Raw genomic sequence first — 25,927 nt, 5'->3', positions numbered from 1 at the left:
CCCGGACGGACGCGCGTTTCATTACTACTTATTTACCGTATCACAAGTCTCGGTTATAATTCGTTATTTAGTAATTAGTTTAATCGAACCCAACACTCCAATCGTGTATATTTCAGTGGCGACGAGAAGTGGAGTAGTTTCGCGTCCCGGGAAGTGTGAAAAGTGCTAGTTTGCAGTGATTTTGGTGGTTTTCACTGTTGGGCGTTTTACTGCGAGCGAGCCATTCCCCATTCATCCCTTTGCGACGACGACGACGGCGGAGGGAACAGCAACAGTTTGTGCAGTACCTACACTGCCCTGGAGTTGGTTTGTTTCACCACTTTGCACAGGTTTGCTGCAAGAACCGTAAGTTTTTACCTCTTGAAAGCAGAAATAAAGAGAGAAATTGTGTTTTAATTTGCATGCCGTTTTGTGCCAAAGTGAGTTTCTGAACCATTTTCTTCTGCCTAGCAAGCAAAGAAATTGTGTTTCATTTTGTTTCCGTACAGTGATCTGGCTTTGTGTGTTGTAAACACGAACGACTTTTAGTCGCAGCCGAACATTTTTGTCACGTACGAACAGTTTGTTTCATCCAACATTGTAGTTTGTCACACAGTGTTGCGTCAAAGTTTCCCCGCAACAAAAGTTGTTTCGCAGATTGTTGTGCGACATCGTTGCATAGTTTATGCTCAGAGGAAAAAGCAGAAATAGTTTATGCTAGTTTTGAGCGACGATAACAGTTTAGTTTGTTTGTTTATTGTTTGTTTGTTTCACGTTTCGTTGATAAAGTTTGTTGTTGAGCACGATCATTTGAAAACAGTTTGAAAGTTTTCATGTTGACACAGTAACAACATAGTTTGCACTGTGGGTCAAAACTGTTGAAAAATTGGACAAAAAGTTTTCGCAAAAAAGTTTTTAAATTTTTGCAATTATTTTGTCAGCTGTTTGTTTTGATCAGTTTTCTCGATTATTACACTGAAAAAAAAAATCTAGTTTGGTTTTGTGTAATAATTCATCAAATCGTTTTCTAGTTTTCGTCGTTTGTTTTTTGCTGTCAGTATGCCGTTAGTGAATCACGTTGAGCCGTACGTGCCCGGTACGATTCCGTTTAGCCAGTACCTGGAGCAGATGGAATGGATCTTCATCGACAACAAGATGGAGGATCCGAATGAACAGAAAGCATCGTTTTTGGCGGCATGCGGCAAGGAAGTGTACAGCGAATTGAAGCTTCTGTTTCCCGGAAAGGATTTGAAGACAGTGTCATTCAAGGAGATTACGGATGCGTTGAAGAAGCGATACGACAAGACAGAGAACGACATGATCCAGCGTTACAAGTTTTATCAACGAGTCCAAGGTTCTACCGAAAGTGCGGAGGATTTCATCCTAGCTGTGAAGCTGCAAGCGGAGATGTGTGAGTTTGGCGAGTTCAAGGACATCGCAATCCGCGACAAGCTTGTGTGTGGCATTCGCGACCCGGATGTACAACAGCGTTTGTTCGATGAGGAAGGTTTGACGCTAGCCAAGGCGGAGAAGATCATCATCAACAGAGAGTTAGCTGGAGCGAACCGAAAGCTAGTTTCTCGTGAATCCGGTCGAGTGAGTGTTTTAAACAGGCTTGGAAAGCGACAAGAGCCAGCAGTTTCACGTGGTGGATACCGTAGTAGGAGTCGGAGCCGTGGAGCAAGCAAGCGGTACAGGAGCCGTAGTCCAGTTTCATCTAACCGTGGAAATCGTTCTTCATCCCGATCACGGAAGTTTCACTGTAGTTTCTGTGGCAGAGATGGTCACACACGTCGCTTCTGCTACGACCTGAAGAACAAAGAGAAGAAATCAGTGAAGTTTGTGGATTCTCCTGCAGAAAAACCGAAGATGACGGAGTATACGAAGAGTTTACGTCGGCGGTTGAACAGATCTGTCTCGGACGATGAGGACATGGAGTGCTTGATGATCTCTTCCATCGGCAAAATCAACGAGCCGTGTTTCCGATCAGTGTTGGTCGAGGGGATTCGTCTGGACATGGAGATAGATTGTGGAGCTGCAGTTTCCGTAGTCAGCAAGGACACCTACGAGGGAGAATTCGCCGACATTCCGATGCAGAAGTGTACGAAGAAGTTAGCGGTGATCAACGGAAGTCGTTTGGTGGTCGAAGGACAGATTCCAGTGCAGGTGGAGTTGAACGGACGTCGGAAGTTCGTCAAACTAGTTGTTTTGCGCTGTGGGAGCTCGTTCACACCGTTACTTGGACGAGATTGGCTGGACATCTTTTTTCCGGAATGGAGGAGTGCGTTCGGCAGTAGTTCAAACCTGAATCAGCTGTCGTTGCCGATGTCGGAGGAACGTGTCGTGGACGATATCAAGGGTAAGTTTGCCAATGTTTTTGATAAGTCTTTGTTTACTCCCATCAAAGGTTTTGAGGCGGATCTAGTGTTGAAAAAAGGAGCATCACCGATTTTCAAACGTGCGTATGACGTTCCATTGCGTTTAAAGGACAAGGTTGTTGAACATTTGGACAGTTTGGAGAAAGATGGCGTCATAACACCGATCGATGCAAGCGAGTGGGCATCGCCGGTGATCGTTGTAGTGAAGAAAGACGGTGGTATCAGGATGGTGATCGACTGCAAGGTTTCGATCAACAAGGTGATCATTCCGAACACCTATCCACTGCCGTTGACACAGGATATGTTTGCTTCATTAGCCGGTGCGAAAGTTTTTTGTTCCTTAGATCTTGCCGGAGCGTATACACAGTTAATGTTATCGAAAAAGTCTAGGAAAATTATGGTGATTAATACGATTAAAGGGTTGTTTTCGTATAATCGTTTACCACAAGGTGCTTCTTAAAGTGCTGCTATTTTTCAGCGAGTCATGGATCAAGTTTTGCAAGGCATAGACGGAGTTTATTGCTACTTAGACGATGTTTTAATAGCTGGTGAGGATTACGAGGACTGTTTAAGAAAGCTTTATTTGGTTTTGGAACGACTTTCTAAAGCCAACATAAAAGTAAATTTGCAAAAATGCAAATGGTTTGTGACAAGTTTGCCATTTTTGGGTCACATTTTAACCGATAGAGGTTTGTTGCCGTGTCCAGAAAAGGTCGAAACGATTCGGAAAGCTAATGTTCCGAATAACGTCACCGAGTTGAAAGCGTTTCTTGGTTTGATAAATTACTACGGTAAGTTTATCCCAAATCTATCCTCACGTTTAAGCTGTTTGTATCGTTTACTAAAGAAAGACGTTAAGTTTGTCTGGACCGATGAGTGTCATCGAGTGTTTAACGAAAGTAAGCAATGTTTGTTGTCTTCAAAGCTACTTGAGTTTTTTGATCCACAAAAGCCTGTTGTTGTTGTAACAGATGCTAGCAGTTATGGGTTAGGTGGCGTGATTGCTCACGAAATCAATGGAGAAGAGAGGCCCATTAGTTTTACCTCCTTCAGTTTAACTAACTCGCAGAAGTCCTACCCAATTTTACACTTGGAAGCGTTGGCCGTTGTGAGTACCATAAAGAAGTTTCACAAGTTTTTGTTTGGGAAAAAGTTTACTGTGTATACAGATCACAAACCGTTGATAGGCATATTTGGCAAAGAAGGCAGAAATTCGTTGTTCGTAACGCGTCTGCAGAGATATGTAATGGAACTAAATATCTACGATTTCGACATTGTTTACAGACCGTCAGCGAAAATGGGCAATGCAGACTTTTGCTCAAGGTTTCCTTTGCCAGATGAAGTTCCAGTTTCGTTGCAACGAGAGTTTATCAAAAGTTTGAACGTTTACGATGAGTTTCCTTTGGACCATGTTTTAATTGCCAGCGAGTCAAAGCAAGATGAGTTTATACAGACAATAGTTTTCTACATGAAGCATGGTTGGCCGAAGAAGTTGGAGCGTAGTTTTTTGGACGTTTATGCACAGCATCAAGATCTTGAACTGGTCGAAGGTTGTTTATTGTACCAGGATCGTGTGTTTATTCCTGCTAGTTTACAAAAGCAGATGTTGAAGCTGTTGCACAAGAATCACTCAGGAATCACCAAGATCAAGCAGATTGCAAGAAGGACAGTTTACTGGTATGGTATGAACAATGACATCGAAAGTTTCGTCAAAACATGTAGTGTGTGTTGCCAGATGAATGCAGTTGCAAAGCCAGTTCCAAGTTCCAATTGGATTCCTACAACTAAACCGTTTACACGCATTCATGCAGACTTCTTCTACTTCGACAACAAAGTTTTCCTGGTCATTGTGGACAGTTTTTCTAAATGGTTGGAAGTTGAATACATGAAGTTTGGAACAGATGCCAGGAAAGTCATTTCAAAGTTTATGAGCGTTTTCGCTAGGTTTGGGTTACCTGACGTAGTTGTTACAGATGGCGGACCACCGTTTAGTTCGAAAGAGTTTATAGTTTTCTTCGAAAAACATGGAGTGAAGGTGATGAAGAGTCCACCGTATAACCCATCGAGCAACGGACAAGCGGAGCGCATGGTTCGAGTAGTCAAGGAAGGTTTAAAGAAGTTTCTACTGGATCCGGATATGACTGGTTTAAGTACTGAAGACCTGGTTTCGTATTTCTTGTTTGGTTACCGGAATACTTGTTTAGAGGACGGAAGAACATTTCCATCCGAACGTTTGTTTAGTTTTAAACCGAAGACGCTGTTGGATTTGATCCATCCAAAGAATAGTTTTAAGCATCATTCGACGAAGCCCAAGGAAGTGGATAAGTGTGTTGTACATAGTCCTAAGTTTAAGAAGCATGACTGGATTGACAAGTTGCGTCCTGGAGATATAGTTTACTACAAAAATTTCAGACCTACGGATATTAGACGATGGTTAGAAGCCAAATTTCTCAAACGTATCTCCTCAAATGTCTTTCAGGTTTCTGTTGGAGGAAGAGTTTACTCTGCTCACCGCAATCAGCTCAAGTTGGTTGGCACCCCGAAGCGCCGAGGTTTGGTCTTGGGAAGGAGCGAGAGAATTCAGCGAAGAAAACGATCTAGAGAGGACGACGACGAAAGGTTTAGCGACGACGAAGACGAATTTTACGGTTTTCCATCCGAATCTTTCATCTACCGTGACGAGGACGTTCGTAACGGGGTCACAGCTCGTGGTCCTGACGTGGAGGTTAGTGTTCCGCGCCGAAGAAGTTTGTCACGAGAGGAAGATCAGCGAGAATCGTCAAGTTTGCCGCCCGAACAAGTCGAACCACAGGCCGGCCCGTCAAGTCGTATGCAGAATCGTTCGTCACCATCGAGGAACCGACAGGAGTTTATCAGGCGTTCAAAACGACCTAAGCGTCTGAAGAAAGACATCGACTTTGAATACTATTAGTTTGTTTGTTTATGTTTGTTTGTTTGTTTGAATTGTAACTTGTCATGAAGACATTTAAGTTGAATTAGTTTCCGGTATACTTGTTTCACCGATTTGCAATTGTTTTACGGTAGTTAAGTTTAGCCGTTGAATTGTATTGTATAAAAGGATGCTTACGGCAGTTAAGTTTTGCTGAACCTATAAATATGTTGTTAACTAAAAGGGGGAGAACTGTAGCATCCACCCCTAGCTACACCACTGACTGTCTGGTACAGCAGTGTGGAGACAATACAATAAATATCAGTTTACTTACTGACTGCACACCCGGACGGACGCGCGTTTCATTACTACTTATTTACCGTATCACAAGTCTCGGTTATAATTCGTTATTTAGTAATTAGTTTAATCGAACCCAACACTCCAATCGTGTATATTTCAAGATATTTAAAAAAAATTGAGAAGGGAAAGTTTTGCCTGTCCCTATCATTTTGTCTATCCCCTGTATATCTACTATTCACATTTACACTTCATAAATTTGGTTTACCTTTCAACTGAGAAAATAATTCAAATTCATTATATGAGACATAAATACACAGAACAAAAATTACTAGCTACGTTCGGCTATTTTAGGGAAAAGAATGCAAAAAAAAACCGTTGCCAAAACAAAGGGGCTGTTCATAAACTACGTAGACAAATTTTGGTCATCTCAGACCACCCCTCCCCCTCGTGAACTTTTGCCCTTAGAAAAATGAAAATTTGTATGGAGCGTAGACTTCTGCCAGATAAGACCGCCCACCCCTCCCCCCAAAATATCTACGTTGTTTATGAACAGCCACAAATGGAAGAAAATTTCATTCCTGCAAAATTGCAGGATAGTGACATATTACAAGAAATATATATAATATAGCTGATAATATATGTCAGTGTCATAACCCGAGTAAAATCTGATAGCAAATTGAAAACTAATTTTGATGTTGTGATATTGCAAATTTTGATAACTCAGGTTGTTGTCGTTTTGGTCGTTTTAACGGTTAAAACATCAAAATTGAGAGCAGAAAAATGTTCCTGTGACAGCAAATTGAAAACCATTCCTGCTATCGATGATAGCAAATTGATAACTGTTTTTGTTATCAGCGCAAAAAAAATGAAAAATCGTTAAATGTAGAGTTTTTCGGTGGATATCAAATCCTAAATGCAATAATATAATTGCACTAATGATATATCCCTAGAATTACTTTATGTAGTTTATTAAAAGATTTCTGGAGCTCGATTTGAATAGGTCGTATGTGCGTTTGTCGATTAAAAATTCGATCAGTTGTATTCGCTTATTATAGCGAGAACCGTTGAAATTGAGCAAAGTTGATACATACAGCAGAATCCTCACAAAACAGGCTTTCTGTTCCATTACTAAAAGTTTGCAAAATATCTGCCATATTGCTACAATGACTAAAATAAACTGATCGAATTTTATATCGACAAAAGCACATACAACCTAATCAAATCGAGTCCCAGATTTAAAAACTATTGTAACACTAAACATTTACAGTAATTCAAAATGACAGCAAACCGAAAGCAAAATTTGAAATCAAATTGAGTAAAGATAAAATGCCCTGGCCAAGTTCGCAGGGTTTGACGGTATTAAAGTGAAGGTTATTGTAATGTAGTATTCTTTAGTGAATCATATCACCTTTTTAACACTTTAATGCGCCTCCAACGGTTCATCACGAACCGGCTGCTGCAGATGGAGTATGGCTGATCATATGCATCAGACATGCTCGATAAACAGGAGGAACCGCCGGGGCTCAGTAGAGTCTATTCCCAAGCAATAGTTCCAAGTCGGTTGGATTGGAGAAGGTTTTGAGGATCGTTACACTACTAGAAATATTATAGGTTTTGTAACAGGTTTTGAAAACTTTTTATTGCCAGTAGACTTGAAAATGCTGTTTGGGCTTTCTTTCCCACGATTTTTGGTTGATTTTGATTTACTACTAAATTTACAATAATTTGAGTAATTTACAATAATTAAATATATTTAAATTAGTAATTTTATCAAAACAAATTTGTTTTTTTTTTTAAATATTACAATGATATCCAGTGATATTCTCTTTATATAAATCTGGTAAAATCAACCGAATAGTAGGAAGGAAAGTTGCAGCACATAATAGTGCTGATAGATTCGAAGCTAACGTGCGAACAATGGATTACTGCACGATACTACTGGCCTGCTTGCTCTCACACATGGTTTGACGTTTGAGTGGTGACGACACCGCTTAAACGCCAAATTATCTTTGGGAGTGAGCGGGCCGGCCCAAGTTCGTGCAGTGGACCATACTTTAACACTTTATTGACGTCCAATGCGTTCGACGTGACATTTTGGACAAAAACTGATTGTTTCTAAGTTGAAGGACGTTACTTGTGTATGACTAGGCTGACATTTCTAGGTTACGGGGAGAAAATGACTTGGTTTATCTAGGTAGGACCGATAGGACAAATGAACGGATTGGCTCTGTTTTAATAGTTAAATTGTTTTCGTTTCTCGTATCATTGGAAGCCCATGCATGACATGTTCAAAACTAGTGTCTATCATTGGGGATGGCACCAGTGCTGTAGGTGGCTACCAACATAGGTGTTATCGCAGTAAAGGTTGTTGTCTTCAATTGGTATTTGACCATAATTAATTCAACTATACATTTTACATAATATTTCTTGGAGATAGCATAGGCACAGTTGTCAACATAGACAGCATTTTGTGTTATGTTATTTCCAAGAAGTAACAGCAAGGATATAAACATTCCTGGTGCTTCATATACTTCACATGACTGAGGGCTAGACAGACATGACTAATACATCTACGGGAGGGAAAATGCAAAATTTTGATTAAAACTACTTAGGCACAATGTAAAAACTAGTGTTAAATTGGGCAACATAGCCTATTCCGTCTAAACATTGGTCTTGGTAGAGATGAAATTTAAATAACGGGTTCAGCCTTGACAATCAAGCTGTCACGCAGCTCCAACTGAAAACCCATAAAAAAAAAAAAAAAAAAAAAATTGAGTAAAGATAAAATGATATCAAAAAGTGATATCAATTTGTTGCTGAATACAAATCATGTTTTCAATTTGCTGTAGTTCTGCTGTTGGACTTTGCTCGGGAAGATTGACAATTTAAGCCCGGATCCGGGCGAGTAACTTCATTGTAATTGTAATTGTAGTTTATTAATTATATGTAAGCCTGTCAGTTATTGAAACTATAAATCAATTCAAGGAGAAATTCATTAGGAAACTATTAATTTTCTGTCTTAATTCAGTTATATACTGCCCCCACTCGCATAACAGTCCCATATGAATAGGAAACCCAGCAAAGATGGGACTGTTATGCGAGTGGGGGCAGTTTATTCTTTGTATATTTTACAGCAATAATCTTCTAAAACGAAATATTTTTTTATTTTAACTTCTTTATGTTTATTTTACGTAAATATTATTTTATTTTGGGAATGCTTTAGGCCATTATAAATATTAAGTGGTTAACCCATTTACGCCCAGTGATCTATTTATAGTTCAGTAACTTTTGAGATAATTGCGGTAAAATGAAGCATTTTGGAAGACTGGTGTCTTCAGTGTAGCACTCAAAAAAATAGGGAGTGTACCTGGTGCAAACCGTGTCCACCAATCAGCGTTTGCAAAGTTGTCAATATTTTGGTTTTTATACACGCACACCAATGCAACTGCACCGAAAATGTTCGTTTATTCAGCGAAAAGTGTAGCACGTGGCGGTGTGGTACCGCCGCGAAAGCGAAAGCGACATTAGTTTTTGTCTTTGTTAATGTTCAAGATAACTGCTTGAAAATTACCTCCTTTGCTTATGTTTTTGAATTAACTTTATTCTTGTAATGTCTGGCAGGTGATAGATTACAAATTGTGTTTTTTTCTTAATTATTTTTTTTTTCAATTTAAATTTAGATTTATTATTGTACAATCTGCTACTGAAAGGCGCAGACCATAGTACTTTGTTCTACAATATGCTTCAGAAATTTTTCCTTTGGTTTGTGCGGTCCGTCACTGTTGGTGTCGGCACAGAATTTTGCCTAAATATATCGAGTCCACGGTATCAAAGCAAGCACACTGCCGAGTTTTCACGGTCTCACCACTCTTCCAAACTGTGAGGTGTCACAATTATGTGTATGTGTGTTTTATGTACGTTCACTGTTACATAGATTACATTGCTTACCAAAGTGAATCCTGATTTATGTAACTATCAATCCCTCCCAACTAACAAAAACTCCTTCCCGCGACAACTGTGGAGGGCACAGTAGTATATACAGTGGGTCAACGTTATATTTTATTTATTTTTTTTTAATTTCTTTGTATTTGTGAATTTTAACTTATTGCTAATTCTTCACAAACATCAACGTTATATGGAGAAACTTTAAATTTGATCATATCAACCCGGAACAAAGGTTTTTCAATCTATATTAGCGTCCAAAACAACTGTGCAAAATTTGGAAGCGATTGATTGCGTCCCCGTATTCCGCATTGCGATTGAAATTTGTATGGAAGTTAGTATGGGAAAACGTACTTTTTTGCATTTTACTCATAAGTTGAAATTATTCGTCTAACACGATCTAACTAATGACGTTGAAGTATAGCCTAGGATATGCTGAAAAACTTTGCTGAAGACCGCAAAGTGATCCAAAATAGCATCATGGATCATGGAACCAATCGCTCCCAAATTTTGCACAGTTGTTTAGGACACTAAAAGGAATCGAAAAAGCTTTGTTCCAAAAAATCGACTTTGTTGACCCAGTCTAATATACATATACAACCTCTAGTAGCAACGGTTGTCGAACTAACATTCCTTTCCCCCCTCGGTTGACCATAAGGACGTGGCCGGCGCCGTTATTGACCCAATAAAGTTAGAGCTCTCGGAACGTGTAGGGTGGGGCGGGGCAAGATGAGTCACCTAAGGATGGATCACCATAACTTTGTAAATACAAATCGTATTGGTTTGTATTCGTCCGTTACTCTTTAATACACTAGTTAGCTATGCTAAAAGTCGATAAAAGTTCAATAAATACAAAATATGATGTTAAACAAGCAGTTTTAAAAAGTGATCGAAAGTGCGGGGCAAGATGGGTTACCTTTTAAGTAATTCACATTTTCTCAACGAAAAACGTCAAAATATAAGATTTGTTCCGCATTCATATATGATCCATATCCATACTGAGTTAACACGAGCTACTAGTAAACATTTTATAAATGTATTTGGAATATATAAAACTTTACGATTTGAGTGGTCCTAAGGCGACTTGCAAATTGATGTTTTCACTAAAATATTATCATAATTTTATGTTATAATGTTATAGTCTTGTAATAAAAAATAAATAACTTTTGAATGCTCCAAAAATACGTTCAAAATTGAAGGTGACCCATCTTGCCCCGCGGCCGTTTACATGGAGATTATATGATGGAATGTATCGCATAAGAAAAATGGCTAAAAACCATTTTATTTTTTATTTCCAATGAGAGTGAATAATTTTTCAATCAATGCCCCAAACTTTTGTATATTCATGCTAGTCATCTAACAAAATTATTAACAAAATCAAAACATGAGTAATGCGCTCGAAAATGGCACTGACCCATCTTGCCCCGCGACCCATCTTTCCCCGCCCCACCCTACATTGAGGATGTTGTGCTAATCCCAAGCCTCATCTATTGGTTCCCTGTGCAATTCCGCTAGCTCTGGTCAATCACGGAGTAGCAACTACGAAGTGTACGGCCACCAATGCTCATTCCCTTAAATTCCTTAACCCCCCATTTTCAAATTTTCCAAAAATTCGCACATTTTGTTAAATTTCTTCAATTTCTCCAAAAAATTGTCAAATTTGGTAATCTATTTGCGTAGCAGGCAGCAAGACAATGATCGGACTGTTTTTCCTGAAAGTTTTAAGTAGAACCCATAAATTAATGCGGACGAAAATTTTTTCCGTTCCTTAACACCCCATTTTACGGTAAGCTATTTTTTAAATATTCCATACAAGATTCTAGGAGGTGTCTGGCATTTCCATGATCCATGATGCTATTTTGGAAACCAATCCACTAGATGTCAAATCCACAATATTTTCTAGAACTTTTAGTCAATCGCACAAAATATATTCTATGTTAAATACAAATAATACAACAATAATTTTAATAAGTGGTTCTGTTCAGCATAGGTGGATTAAATCGGGGTTTTATTATTATTTTCGCTTGTTATCTTGCATGAGCTTTTGGCCAGTCTAAGGAAAATTATTTTTTATTAAGAAATGCTGACCTCATATAAAGTGTATACTAGCAGGTAATTGTTTTCAATAAAATTATAAATAACAAATTACAAACGAATAGGAATTCTATGAAAAATAACAATATGTTAAATGAAAGCTCTAAATCTAAATATTGTGGGACAAATGCAAGAACCGGACAAACATATTTTTAATAAACCTTACAGGTTTAGGTTGTAATAGTCAAAATAACTAGCTAATACCAAAACTGATTAACATAGTAGATACAGGGGATAGACAAAATGATCGGGACAGGCTTCGTGTGGCTTCGTGGTCGTGCGGCTATTGTCACCAAGCATTTAGTCGCATCATGCTAGGAGCGCGGGTTCGATTCCCGCCGCAGCTGTCAGGAAAATTTTTCGGCTGTGCCACTGGGCGTTGCATGCTAGTCCGTTGTCTAGTGTCGTGCTTCCTTCAAAGAGCGAATAGCTCACTGGAAGTACTAAACGTGTCCGTGTCTTTAAAAAAAAAGTTTCATTTTTCAAAAAATGGATAAATAGCTGTAACTTTCAGAAAAATGCATCAAAAAATCTAAAATTTTTACTTTAAGTTGATCAACTAGTTCTGTATCAATGGTCCAATTTTGGGAAAGATCGAGCTATTCTACATAAAATTAGAAAAATTCTAGAAAAAGTCAAAATTATCCGATAGCCAATTTTGAACTGTTATATCTCCGGATTCAATGAATCAAATACAATGAAATTTTGAGCGTTCATGACTTATATAATTGGCTTTAAAAAACTTTTTTCACACGGAAGAAAATTATAGCGTTTAGATTATTTTTCTGACATAACACCAAATTATCGAAAATTTCAACATCGCATCAAAATTCGAGATGGTAATGAAAGTTTATTTTAATTTCCTCGAATTAACTTTAATATGAATATGTTTTGAAAGGAAGTAACAAAATAACCAGCAATAAATTTGAAAAGTAATGGTAAGCATATTAAAATTAGACCAATTTACTAAAAAATCTTAAAATAATTGTGATGTATATTATCTGCGCACCCCTAGGGCATTCGTCATTCATACGAACGGTCGAGCCGAAGGGCTCTAAAGATCTTGAATCAAGAAGACGGTCAGTCTATAGAGAAACCCCAAACCTATCAGTTGTTCTAATCTGTACTCTAATATCATAATCACTTAGATTATTACGTATCACGATTAGCCTACCTTTAAGTCCACTCGCGAGTTAAACTGAAAACATAAAAGTGGCGACGAGGATGGGATAAGGTATCGGATATACTATAGCAGACATGTAGACATCCAAGTGAATTCGAGGAAAATAGCCGCGAGCTTTGAGCGTGACGCTCCTGGACAAGGGTCTAATAAGGATTCGATGAGGAGCGAGTTATGTGTGAATTATAGAGTTTCATCGAAAAACGCACGGAGCATCGCAGAACGAGATATGGTTTTCAAATCTTATTTAGGTATAACCAAGTACACATTTTTAAGATTTGATTTAAAAGATAGTTTATTTTCCGTTGTAAACAAACTGTGTTTGTACAAGTTATTCTTGAAAATTTTCAAGCTCTGATTAAATTGATAACATTGTAAAAGGGGAAGAACTGATGTATATTATCTGCGCACCCCTAGGGCATTCGTCGTTCATACGAACGATCGAGCCGAAGGGCTCTAAAGATCTTGAATAAAGAAGACGATCAGTCTATAGAGAAACCCCAAACCTATCAGTTGTTCTAATATGTACTCTAATATCATAATCACTTAGATTATTACGTATCACGATTAGCCTACCTTTAAGTCCACTCGCGAGTTAAACTTAAAACATAAAAAAATGAAATCGTTGTAACTTTTTTTCATAGTAATAATTTCAAGTTAAGTTAAACCCTCCCCCTGGATATTCGATCTTGACGCGATGGGAGGGCTTAACCCATTAGCACTTTAGCGCCAGTTCATTCACCACCGCTTGGACTTTGAGCTAGATATATCTAGTTTACGACTTGAGCGCAAGTGAAGGAATCTCCGTAAGTGCTAATGGGAACCAAAGGAGTATCCGTCGTGCATTTATCACAAGTCAAAAACAAATTATAATTCAGCTTGCATAGACCTAATCTTTGCATTCTTTGAATTTTCTCAAATTTATCAATAATTGTTAAATTTAATGTAACGCAAGAGTGGGTAGAGGAGGTCTCTGCGTTACACTCATCATTCGTTACTTAAATTCGTTAGTACACAGGACAGGGGACGCTAGGATAAGTTGACTTTCAGCCTTACAGATTAGATTCATTACAATTAGAAAATTATGGACTGATTAGGTAAAGATAAAACTGTTGATTATACGAGTTTATATTTGTATTTCTTATTTTTATGGGTTTTGTGAATTTATAAAAGTTGACAAATAATCATTATCAGTTTTTATTTTTGACAAAAATCAGTTGACTGAACTTTTTTGTCTTTATACCTTAGACGGTATTATTTCACTGATCAAAAAAGCAGGAATTTAGTTAGGACTTAGGACGGTTGACATTGTAAAGGGTTACGATGGATATAATATTACTTTGGACTGAGATGATCACAGATATGCAGAAGACGACTAGCGAAATTAGAAACACAATTTGATACATTATTGACTATATTTTGACAAATAGGGTTTGACAAATTTCTTTACAATATCGAATGGAAGCTCAAAAAGTGTTATCTAACACTAATATGAGAGTTATTTGGGGATGATGCTGGTGCTGTCAATGACTAACATCGGTTATTGACACTATTGGTAATCAGCTTGAAATAATTTTCAGAATGTATTATAAAATAACTGAGGATATTATCTGATTATTGTTTGGGGAAGCTGTCAGAAAAACTAGTTGCCCATATCGGCTAAAAACGCTAGCTCTGGTAGCTGTCTGCGAATAATTTTCAGAAATATCAAATCTTTAAAAATTAGCTACGACACATTTTTTTTCTTTTTGCTCTTTGTATATTTCTTAAGAATAGTACTCTGAAGGCGTTAACATAGGCATAGACACTTTTTTTATCTCTGAATGTTGTCCAGTGACCTCGGAGATTTTCGATTATTGAAATATTGATCAATTATCAAATCATCTTGGAGCTTTCATTCGATCAAAACACTAGTGCGATGGGAAAAGTTAAAAACAGTATTTTTAAAAAACTACTACGACCCAATGCTAATTACTACACACTTTGCTCAAGTTGACGACATCGTCTAGTCCATCGTGAGTATTGGTCCTAGTAGAGGGAAAGTTGGGAAAGGGTCCAGGCTTTGCTATCAGCTGTCCTGCAGCTCCACCTGGTCACTCTTCAAAAAAAAAAAAAAAAAAAATTTCAAGTTAAGTTAAACTTTTTTCAAAGCTCGTTATATAAGTCATAAACGCTTAAAATTTTATTGCATTCGGTTTATTGAATTCGGAGATATAATAGTTCAAAATTGGCTATCGGATAATTTAGAATTTTTCTAGAATCTTTCTAACTTCATGTTTAATGCTTCAGCTCGATCTTTCCCAAAATTGGACCATTCATACACTACTAGTTGATTAACTTTAACTAAAATTTAGATTTTTTGATGCATTTTTCAAAAAGTTACAGCTTTTTGACCATTTTTTGAAAAGTGAAAATTTTGCCTGTCCCGATCATTTTGTCTATCCCCTGTATATCATTCTAGTCCTTTTTAAATAAATAAAATAAATAAAAGATCTGTTGGCAGTTAACAAAAGATACAATATTCCAGATTATGTAAGCTTTTTTCAACATTCCATACAATATGCTAGGAGGTGCCTGGCATTTCTGGTAGTTTGGTACATAGTCCATCATGATGCTAATTTGAAAACCAATCCACTAGATGCCAAATCCAAAATATTTTCTTGAACTTTAGGTCTGTTCGCTCCCAAAGCGAAGATCTATTTTGATTTGACCCCCTGTTCCCATGCAACTAACCTCGAGTCGCCGCGAGTATATTACGGCTCCAAACCCACTAACAATTACCCTATGACCCTCACACACACCACGTCGTTTGTCTGTGCCTGCCCACCAAGCGACGATGTCAATGATCGATCATGCAAGGATCAGCCGATCGACCACGCGTGGCCGCGTGTCCTTATGTGTCAGCCGACGACGACGACCGAACCATCACACCACCTCCTATGTGCATGGAAGATTCCATCCTCACCACAGCGCAGCGCAAGCAACAGATTATATACCTCCAACAGTCTCTACCGATCCTTCGAGAGGAGTGCGTGCGCAACAAATTAGTCTTCTAACCAACCTGTACAAACCTGAAATATATCTAGTTAAGTAGTTTTTAGTGCCACAACCGACTTTTCCTCCCCAGTGGAAGCCACAGCCCTTCCGAAGGCTAAGATTCCCTCCCTTCCTATCGATCTACCGGTCCTGTGTGTCTGTTCCTCCGACGGAACATTTGGTCCTTCGAGCCGGATAAAGGATCCAGTGCCCTGTGAAGCTGCAACCGCAGCTGTGTTGTCGCCAATCAGCCGATTGGGACAATTCCCTTCCATTGCTATCGCCGATAGCATAAAGCTTTCCCACCGAGTGGATTGCTTGTGTTCCTGCTCCGGTAGTTCGATCCCAGTGTTCAAGTGATTTTCCGTGGCTTTCTCTGGCGGAGAGAAAGAAACTGCGTTTCCCAAAGCAAAAGTGATGAAAAGCGAAGAAGTCCGAAACCATTCCTTCCGAAAGTCTCGCGCGCGTGTGTAGTGATTCTCAATCAGTAGTGGTTCCCAAACCTCAAAATGATTGGATTGGAAAATCTGTTCGCCCAACGTAGTCAAGTTGTGGCTAAAGTGAAGAACATCCAAGAACGAATAAGTGAAGAAGATTGTGCCATTCGCCCGACTTTGGCCCGATTGAAAACCTATCAAAGTGAACTCCAGTGCCATTATCGAGAGTACCAGAGAGTGTACGGTGAACTTTTGTCTGCACTCCCAGCCGAAAGATTCGAAGAGCTAGATGAGGATTACTGGCTCTTCGAAGACATCCACGATAAAGCCTGCGTTCTGGTGGAAACTCTATTAATTTCCTGCCCGACCACCAGTGACAAAGGTTTCAACAAGCGAAGGTCGTCATCCAGCTACTCCGTGACGACCACTACATGCTGGCTCAGCCATCCTAACCGAAGAAGCCAGTTGCCGAGCCAAACGACGGAACAGCTCGTTCCGAGTCCTGACGTGTTTGAGAGGTCACGCTCGTCATTGCCGAAAAAGGTGAGTACGAGTGTTACCAATCCAATCCAGACCGAAAAGCCGCACCGCGGCGAATATTCCACCGACAAGAAGATTCCTTTGCGTGGGCCAGCCGAGGTCCAACCTGAGAGTGATTTCGCCGAGGTCACTATTCCCGAGTCGGCAACCACGCTGGCCGATGAAGCAGCCAAGTGTGAAGAAGAGGTGACAGCCGTTGCCTTCGAGTGTCCAACGTATGAAAGTAAGCATCCTTCGACGAGCCAGGAGGATGTCCTTGTCGGCAACGAGCCAGCCGAGTTTGTCGGCATTCCATCCGAAGAACTAAAGACACCGACGTCAAGCAAAGCGCCTTCCGGAACCAACCCAGTGGTGAATACGTTCCGAATTCCATTCGACCCGACTGGAGTTCATCCGAAGCTGACGATTCCGATTCTTACCGGATGCCATCCGGTGCTGAAGCCGTTCCGACCACCACCAGGATTCCATTCCAAGCCCATGCGGATCCCGAAGCCAGCCGGAATGCCTCCGGTATCCCAGTATCCGACCGGATCGCTTCCGGTTCCACAACCGCCCCAGTGCAAGGCCGGTTCCCTTCCAGCATACCAGCAGCAACAGAGTCCGATCGGTCTCCTTCCGGTACCCGAATCCAGTTCGGTATCTCCGTCGCTCCAGTGTAAAGCCGGCTCCCTTCCGGCATTCCAACCGCAACACAATCCGACCGGTTCCTATCCGGTATCCCAGACGCTGCAGTTCGTGACCGAATCCCGTTCGGTAACCCCACAGTTCGAGTCTACGACCGGTTCTTATCCGGTACAGTTCCAGCGCGTGACCGGATCCCATTCGGCAACCAATCCGATCCTAAGGTCTACCGGAGCCAGTCCGGTGGTCGATTCCGCCCTGATGCCCGTCGATACCCGTTCGGCGGCCAAGATGACCAAGAATTCTACCGGTACCCATCCGGTGATTAACTCCGCCATGATGTTCGTCGGTTCCAGTCCGACGGTCAAACCAACCAAGATGCTCATCGGTGCCCGTCCGATGGTCAAGTCCAACGAGATGCCTGCCGGTTCCCGTCCGGTGGTCAATTCCATCCAGGTGTCTGCCGGTTCCTGTCCGGTGGACAAGCCACTCCTGATGTCTGCTGGTGCCAGTCCAGTAGGCAAGCCTAGCCTGCCTCCATCGTCTATCGGTACCAGTCCGGTAGTCAATCCAACCGTCGATACCCGTTCGGCGGTCAAGAAGTCCAAGATGTCTGCCGGTTCCCGTCCGGTGCTCAAGTCGCACGAAATGCCTGCCGGTTCCCGACCGGTGGTTAAAGCCAACCTGGTGCCCATCGGTTCCCGTCCGGTGGTCAAGTCCTCCCAGATGTCTTCCGGTTCCCGTCCGATAGACAAGCCACTTCTGATGTCCGCTGGTGCCTGTCCAGTGGACAAGCCGATCCTGCGCCCACCGTCTATCGGTACTAGCTCGGTAGTCAAGCCAATTGTCGATACCCGTTCGGCGGCCAAGACGCCCACGATGTTTGACGGTCCTCCTCCGGTAGCCACGCCGATTCCGATGTCCATTGGAACCAGTCCGGTGGGCAATTGCGCTCCTATGTCCGTCGGTTCCCGTCCGACGCTCAAACCGAATCCGATGTCCGCTGGAAGCAGTCCAGTAGACAATTCCGCTCTCAAGTCCGCCGGTTCTTGTCCGGCAACCAGACCGAATTTGAAGTCCGTCGGTGCCCGTCCGATGGTCGAGTCCTACCAGATGCCCACCGGTTCCTGTCCGGTGTTCAAGCCACTTCCGAAACACACTGGTACCAGTCCAGTGCGAAAGCGAGTTCTGACGTCCGCCGGTGCCCGTCCGGTGACGAAGTCCATCATGATAGCCATCGATATTCGTCCGGTGGTCAAGCTGTCCTCGAAGTCCGTCGGTACCTGCCCGATGGCCAAGACGTTCCTAAAGCTCGTCGGCACCAGTCCGATGATCAAGCCCAAGCCGTTTCCGAAGTCCACTGGAACCAGTCTAGTGGTGAAGCCAATCGTGATGTCCGCCGGTACCAGTCCGGCAGCCAAGCCCTTCGTAGTGTCAGCCGGTCTCCGTCCGGTAACCAAGCCACCGCTGAAGTTCGCTGGAAGCCGTCCAGTGGACAAACCCGTCCCGAAGCCTGCCGAAACCCGTCCGATGACCAACTCAAGCCTGACGCCAACCGGCACTCCTACAGAGAATCCGTCGGTTCTCCTTCCTGTTATGTCTGACGGCATCCAACGAATTGCGAAGCCCATCCCGAAGAATATGTGTCCAACAGAGAAGCTACCTCCAACGACAGCCGGAATCCGTCCGGCACCCAAGCGAATCCAGAGCCTAGAAGAACAAGTCTCAAGCCCGAAGATAACCGGAACCCGCCCGGTAGTGAGAGAACCTCCGGAGAAGAAGAAGTGGATCGTGGTGTTCTCAACGGTGAACCATCCACCACTGGATCCGCCGCCGGTCAGCCCGACAGGTGAATGCAAGCAGCTCCATTCCGACCCAAGGCCGAAGAAGCCTCCCGATGGACTATCCAAGCGATCCCGATCCAGCGAAGCCATCCCAGAGCGCGTGTCCCGAACGCGTCCACCCAACGACCCGAAGAAAGACGAGCCAGACGCCACAGGTGAGCAAGCATTCGATCTGTGGTGTGTGAATTTCCTATCCTGGCTTTGAGTGGTTTCCCCAGTCCTCCGTAGAAACCTCTTACGAAATAACAAAGTTGCCTTCCTCTGCCGTCATTGAATTGCCATTCCGTACCTACGTTGAGTTCCTTGTTGTTGATTGTTCCTTGAAAAACCCAGAATGAAATTCCATCCCATGATATAGTTCCCTGTGAAGTTTGAGTCCCTTGAATCTCCAAATAATCTAGAATCCAAACCATAACCCGAAACCTGATTGCCTTGTGATTTCGTTCCTCCGAAGATGAAGACCCTGCTAAAACAAAACAGATTGCCTATCCTTGAATGAAGCCCATGAACCCCTAGTTCCAAGTTCTACCAAGATATCCAAGTACAGCCAGAAATACAGTCCACAATAGAAACGATCCACCTCCGGTAGAATTTGTCATAGATTGTCCTCCTAGTTTCTTTCCTAGAGTCCACAATAATTCTCCAGAACATGAGCTCACTCCCTGCAGTTTGAAGTCCCTAGAAGTAGTTCTCCTCCTTTATCCTCCAGAGCTCATAGCGTTCCCGAAGAGTCAAGTCCATTGTCTAGTCAAGCCTGCAAATCCACCTCAAAGTTGCCTAAGTTGTCTAAGTTGTATGTCCTAAGAACCCTCGTGAATGAATAATCCTCCTAATAGACCATTCACAAGTTCCTTATTCCTGTTCCTCCTTTTGAAGATACCTATAACCACGTCTAAGAAGTTACCTGATTGTTAGTCCTCCTGAGATGCCATGTTGTGCCAATGTGCAAGATAAGTTGCCTCCCTGATGTAGCCATCCTAGCAAGTTCCACCTTTTCCGGCCCGGGAGTATGTTCGCTCCCAAAGCGAAGATCTATTTTGATTTGACCCCCTGTTCCCATGCAACTAACCTCGAGTCGCCGCGAGTATATTACGGCTCCAAACCCACTAACAATTACCCTATGACCCTCACACACACCACGTCGTTTGTCTGTGCCTGCCTACCAAGCGACGATGTCAATGATCGATCATGCAAGGATCAGCCGATCGACCACGCGTGGCCGCGTGTCCTTATGTGTCAGCCGACGACGACGACCGAACCATCACACCACCTCCTATGTGCATGGAAGATTCCATCCTCACCACAGCGCAGCGCAAGCAACAGATTATATACCTCCAACAGTCTCTACCGATCCTTCGAGAGGAGTGCGTGCGCAACAAATTAGTCTTCTTTAAACCACCAACCTGTACAAACCTGAAATATATCTAGTTAAGTAGTTTTTAGTGCCACAACCGACTTTTCCTCCCCAGTGGAAGCCACAGCCTTTCCGAAGGCTAAGATTCCCTCCCTTCCTATCGAGCTACCGGTCCTGTGTGTCTGTTCCTCCGACGGAACAAGGTCAATCACACAAAAAAAAAAGTTAAATACGAATAATACAACAATAATTTTAATAAGTGTAAGAAGGGTTTTGTTTACCATGGGTGGATTAAATCGGGGTTTTTAATTTCTTTTTATTTGTGAATTAGTTAATAATGCTAATTTTTCGCGCAACGGTTAATTCAGCGAAAAAGTTTAATGTTTGGCTTTTTTGTTTCAGTACTACAATGTATTACGCCATATGGAGTCAAAGCATCCCAATCAATTACCGCAAATTTACCAGTGCTCTAAATGCTCGGAAGGATTTCCTAGGCAGTCTGAGCTCAGAGATCATCTTCAAACTGCTCACGGAGAAAACATCAGTAAGCAACAGAAGCAGCTGCTGCCTACAACACAGTTTCCATGTAAAGATTGCGAGCAGATATTTCCATCGCTTACTGAATGGCTTGAGCACCAGAACGCCAATCATGCAAGATTTAATTGTCTCAACTGTGATTTCAACAGTGAAAATCGCGAGGCGTTCACCGTACACTGTTTTATGGAGCACCGAAATTTTAACACAAGCGCCACAAAAGTTCAGTTGTACTCCTGCAGACAGTGTACCAACACGTACAATTCAATAGATAATTTACAAGAGCACATCGAATCTCAACACAGCTCTGCGGTGAATCAACCAAGCAAGGCAAATGATGGAAATAAGCCAACACATTTATCGTTTGAGAATGATAGGGTTGAAGACAAGCCACCTGAAAATAGGATCAACCCACATGTTCTCGTAATAAAAACAATCAATTGCGGCCTATGCGGATTTGTTTTGACTGATTTTGAAGCGCTTAGGCAGCACATGAGCAAAATCCACGGTATGGATAAAAAGTTCTACTACTGTAATCAGTGCACAGCCAAATTCATGAACGACAAAGGCTTACGTGTACATTTGTTCCGAGTTCATGGTGTACGGGATGAGTCGATACCAACACCTGTAGTGAGCGCTGGGGCTTCTTTGCTGAAACCAATTCAACAATCAACGGCGGTTCATCAGCATACGATTCCACTGGCAACGATGAGTAGTGATCCGGACACAAGTGAACCTGACTCTAAAGCTTCAGTGGAGTGCAGTGTATGCCACATCGTGTACAGGAATAACGAACAGTTGAAATCACACATGCAATCCGTTCACTGTACTTTAGAAAAGTAAGTATACTAATTCGTATTATTTAAGAATTTATCTGGCGTCGTCTAGAAGATTCTGGTAATGTTTTTGAAATTTTAGCTTCATCGGATCATCAGATGATGTACTTGTTCAAGCTGCACCCGTGACCTTTTAGACTAAAGACACTGTATGCTATATGCATATAGCGTCTTTATTCTAGACCTCATTTGCGATGTCATGCTGGGTTTTGATAGCATCGACGATTGATTGTCAGGTCTCGGGGCTTAAACGTATCTTTACTCTACAGAGAGAGATGCTCATGCACACTCGTGGTGCCAACAAGAACCGATATTTTTCGCGATCAAACGAAAAAGCGTCACTGTCCTTTTTTGTTGTTCTTGATATATTTGATTTCTATTTACAGGAAGAATGTTGATACTCAATTTGTCCTTCTATTTTTTGAAATTATTATTAACCAAACTTCCAATATAGAAGACACAAGAAAAAGAATCACAAGAAAACTAGCATAAACGGTTCACTGAAAATCAAGCACCATATCGTTAATCTTGTTAATTTTTTGTGAAAATACGCAAAGGTAAATAACGTCGTGGCTTGGGCAGCGGTCGTACTCGCGTTGAGCTGCGCGTAAAATGCGTCCTTGTCATCATCAGTGCTTCCGGAGTGTGGGCTGTGCACGTTTATTATGCTGAAGTTGAAGAATCGGCCCTTGATTCTCAATCTGCACATTCTTTCGTCGATCGGCCACCAACCGATCACGCGCCTCTGCATATAATTCATCACGATGAAAGCTGTTCCCACCCAAGTAACCACAAGCATTATATCATTGCACGAATTAGACTGAATATCAACCTTTGCAATGCGAAATGCAGTAATTCCACACTTGTCATGCAATAATCCTTTAGATTGGCATTATCAATGGAATGATGCATTACATTTTTCTTTACATTAGGGTGTATTAAATGCTGATATACGTTAATTCAATAATTCAACACTGCAAAAACTGAATAAATGCAATGTACAAACTAGCAAAGGTTGCTCTAACAATACAATTCATTATAAAAGCTTGACTCTAATGGTAAACAAATGCAATCAAGAAGAGTGAACAACTTTACTCTAGCGGTCATCAACACGTCTGGTTCGACTCCCGACCAACTTAATCAGCGTTTGAACCACCGATCGACGACTTTTTCAGAAAGTCCTGTTTATGAGATTACCTCTTCGCTCTTCTGTTGTCTGCTATCACATGCCAAATAATGATGGTATTCATCAGTGATTATCAAAATGTGATTACAGGGACTCTATTACATATGACATAGTCGTTTTGCCCTCTACTGCAATGATTCAGACAGAAGAACAGTCTCCTTTTAGTTAATGAAATATCTGTCGTTATCACTGCAGCAGAAACGGTCCAAGGGGACAGCGCGTATGGAACTCATCTAGCGGTCTTCAACAATTCTGGTTCGACTCCTGACCCGGTGACAAAAAATAATGGTTAAAACATTCATATGTGGGGGAATTAGTAGCGCCGATAATGAAGCGGTACTAAAAATAGATTTTTGTTTTGGTTTTTCGTGTTGCACGTATTTAGCATGTGTAAATGCAAATGTACAGCACATGCATTTATGTTACTTTAGCAATGACTGTCAACGTGCTGCAATATGTGGCATTAATTTGATTTTAGTGGGGCCCTTTTCGACTTTAATATTGCTTCAATGAGGTGTATAAAGTAATGCAGCATTATATTCACAATATATAGCAAAATTGATGCACTTATATACGGCTTCGTGGTTACTTGGGCAGCTCGCGTGTGTTGCCGCAGCTCTGGTAGATGGTATGATTACATCTAAACGTTCGAACAGGTTCGCACCATGGATCCTGTCCATGGTGATTTTTCGTTACAATTGTTTTTACGGCTTGCTCGTAGCGGCCTGACACCAACCCCCTACTTTCCGGAGCACTATAGTGCACAGTTGAGCTTACAGTCGTTTCCTGGCATTCGGACGTTGATCAGCCGCCCCTAACATCAGATGCTCAGGCTAGCAGAATGGATTTCTGGGGATTAATATTTTGGGGAATGGTTTCCTGGTTTTTTTTGTTGCGCATAGCACGAGCGCTACCGGGATCAAAGCGGTGAGTGAGATAACAGAAGAAATGTAGTTCCATGTTCCATGGTATAGCTGTCACAGAAACTTACTGTGCCATTTCCGGTCAATCACACCAACCAGATTCTCGTCGATTACGATGTGCAGCGTTGACCGCTTTCTTGCGTCTCAGGGCTCTCAGCATGTTCTGGTGATCATTTGAATGCTATTTCGTAATAGAGAATAGTGATAATCACTAGTTTACAAAATAAAATGAAAGTCGTGAACTTGTCAATGACCAAAATTTTTGAAGGGCAATTTAGCACTGATTTCGAAACTGACCTTCAAGTAGAACAGTTTTTGTGTTTTAGCTCAATATCGAGTTTTACAACTTTTTAAAATATGAAATTTACTAAAATTTAAATATCTTGCGTTTTGTTCAACCAATTTTTAATCTTTTTCCATAAATTAAAAGTTGAATATAATTCCATTCGATCATCTAAATGCAGGTTTTGCGTCAGATTGATGAAATTCAAGATATTGGCGAGTTCTAGGGACGATCTGCTTAAATTTTAGCAAAATTTCCAAAAAATACATAAAGAAATGTATATTTTATCAAAAAGAAAAAAAAAACAGTTTAAAAATTCTTTCTTGCCGTTTATTTGACATATCATATATAGGCGAGTTACAATAAAAAATTCAGAGCTCGATAGGAGTATTCATTACGGAGAATAAGATGTTTGAAGTGAGCGAAAAATCAATTTCAAATAATCAACCTTGTATGGAAAGTCGAAAAAATTTGCGCTCTACTGTAATTTTTTTCTTTCGCATTTTTGAACTCAGGGCATGATTCTACACTAAAAATGATCATCAGCTTACCGAGTTCAAAAATGCCGTAAACTAGTGTAATTAGAGGGTAATCAAATTTTACTTTTTTTGTTGTTTCAGAGGTCAAACTTCCGATGAAAATGTACAGCAGGACAGTTCATCAATGTACTCCGCCCATCAACCGCATCTTTGGTTTCAGTGCCGGTACTGTGCTGAAAGCTTCAACACTAGCAAAAGACTGACTATACACATGAACACTCATGAAGAGCACGACAGAAGCGATCACTCTTGTAAAGATTGTGGCGGTATCTATAGTACCAAAAAATCATTGTGGGTTCACCGTTACAAGAAACATCCGAAAATTCCGGACGCTTCACCTTGTGAATTATGCCCACGAGTATTCTTCGACAAAACGGAACTGTTCTATCACACATCTCAAGCTCATGTTGGCGGCACCAGCTCGACAAATGGTGGTTCAAATGGAGAACAGTTTCATGAAATGCAGTGTGCCAGTGATGCTCTCTTTTCAATGTTGGACACCTCCATTGTTATGGATAATCGCAAGCCGGATGATACTGTTTATCAATGCGATATGTGCCCAAAAACCTTCCACATCTTGAATGCCCTTCAGGTACATAGAGGCTGGCACTTCAGATCACCGGATGGAAGAAAAGTTCGAGATCCAAACGATATATGGCAGCCCGATCAATTGCCACCAAGCAAAGTGAAAAGAATGTCTCATACAAATCGAACGCCGACGAACATGGTGTCAGTTCCTGTAACCAGCGGTAAGACTTTTTTTTACTTGGTTTTGATTTCTATCTACACATTGAAAACATACCTAAAGTTTAGTAATACGGGCGTAATGGCAGAAGTGATTGATTTCTTATTTCATCGTTTATCTTTATAGATTATTCTAGGAATGGGAAATACTATAGATAGTAGAGTAAACATAGATCCGTCGATGATGAATCCGTTGTATCCAAACGAACTGTCAAAATTTGTATCCAAACGAGCATGACGTCACGATTCCAACAACAACAATGGAGCGCATGACGTCATATCCAACA

The 25,927-nt window shown here is 41.2% G+C and overlaps 1 protein-coding gene across 4 annotated transcripts in view; it reads left to right on the top strand.

Moving 5' to 3' along the window:
• The window catches only part of LOC109405544 (zinc finger protein hangover), a 140,082-nt gene that overhangs the window by 55,143 nt on the left and 59,012 nt on the right, over positions 1 to 25,927 (top strand). For all 4 annotated transcript variants that reach the window (XM_062845952.1, XM_029868098.2, XM_029868096.2 and 1 more), the window contains 2 exons: positions 20,998 to 21,968; positions 24,978 to 25,645. In XM_062845952.1, the coding sequence (XP_062701936.1) occupies positions 20,998 to 21,968; positions 24,978 to 25,645 (1,639 nt within the window). The remainder of the gene's footprint in view (positions 1 to 20,997; positions 21,969 to 24,977; positions 25,646 to 25,927) is intronic.

Source organism: Aedes albopictus, chromosome 1, assembly GCF_035046485.1.
Source record: "Aedes albopictus strain Foshan chromosome 1, AalbF5, whole genome shotgun sequence".
In the NCBI taxonomy this organism is placed as follows: domain Eukaryota; kingdom Metazoa; phylum Arthropoda; class Insecta; order Diptera; family Culicidae; genus Aedes; species Aedes albopictus.
Note: the sequence above shows the minus strand (reverse complement) of the source record. Positions and strands in the feature narration are given on the sequence as shown.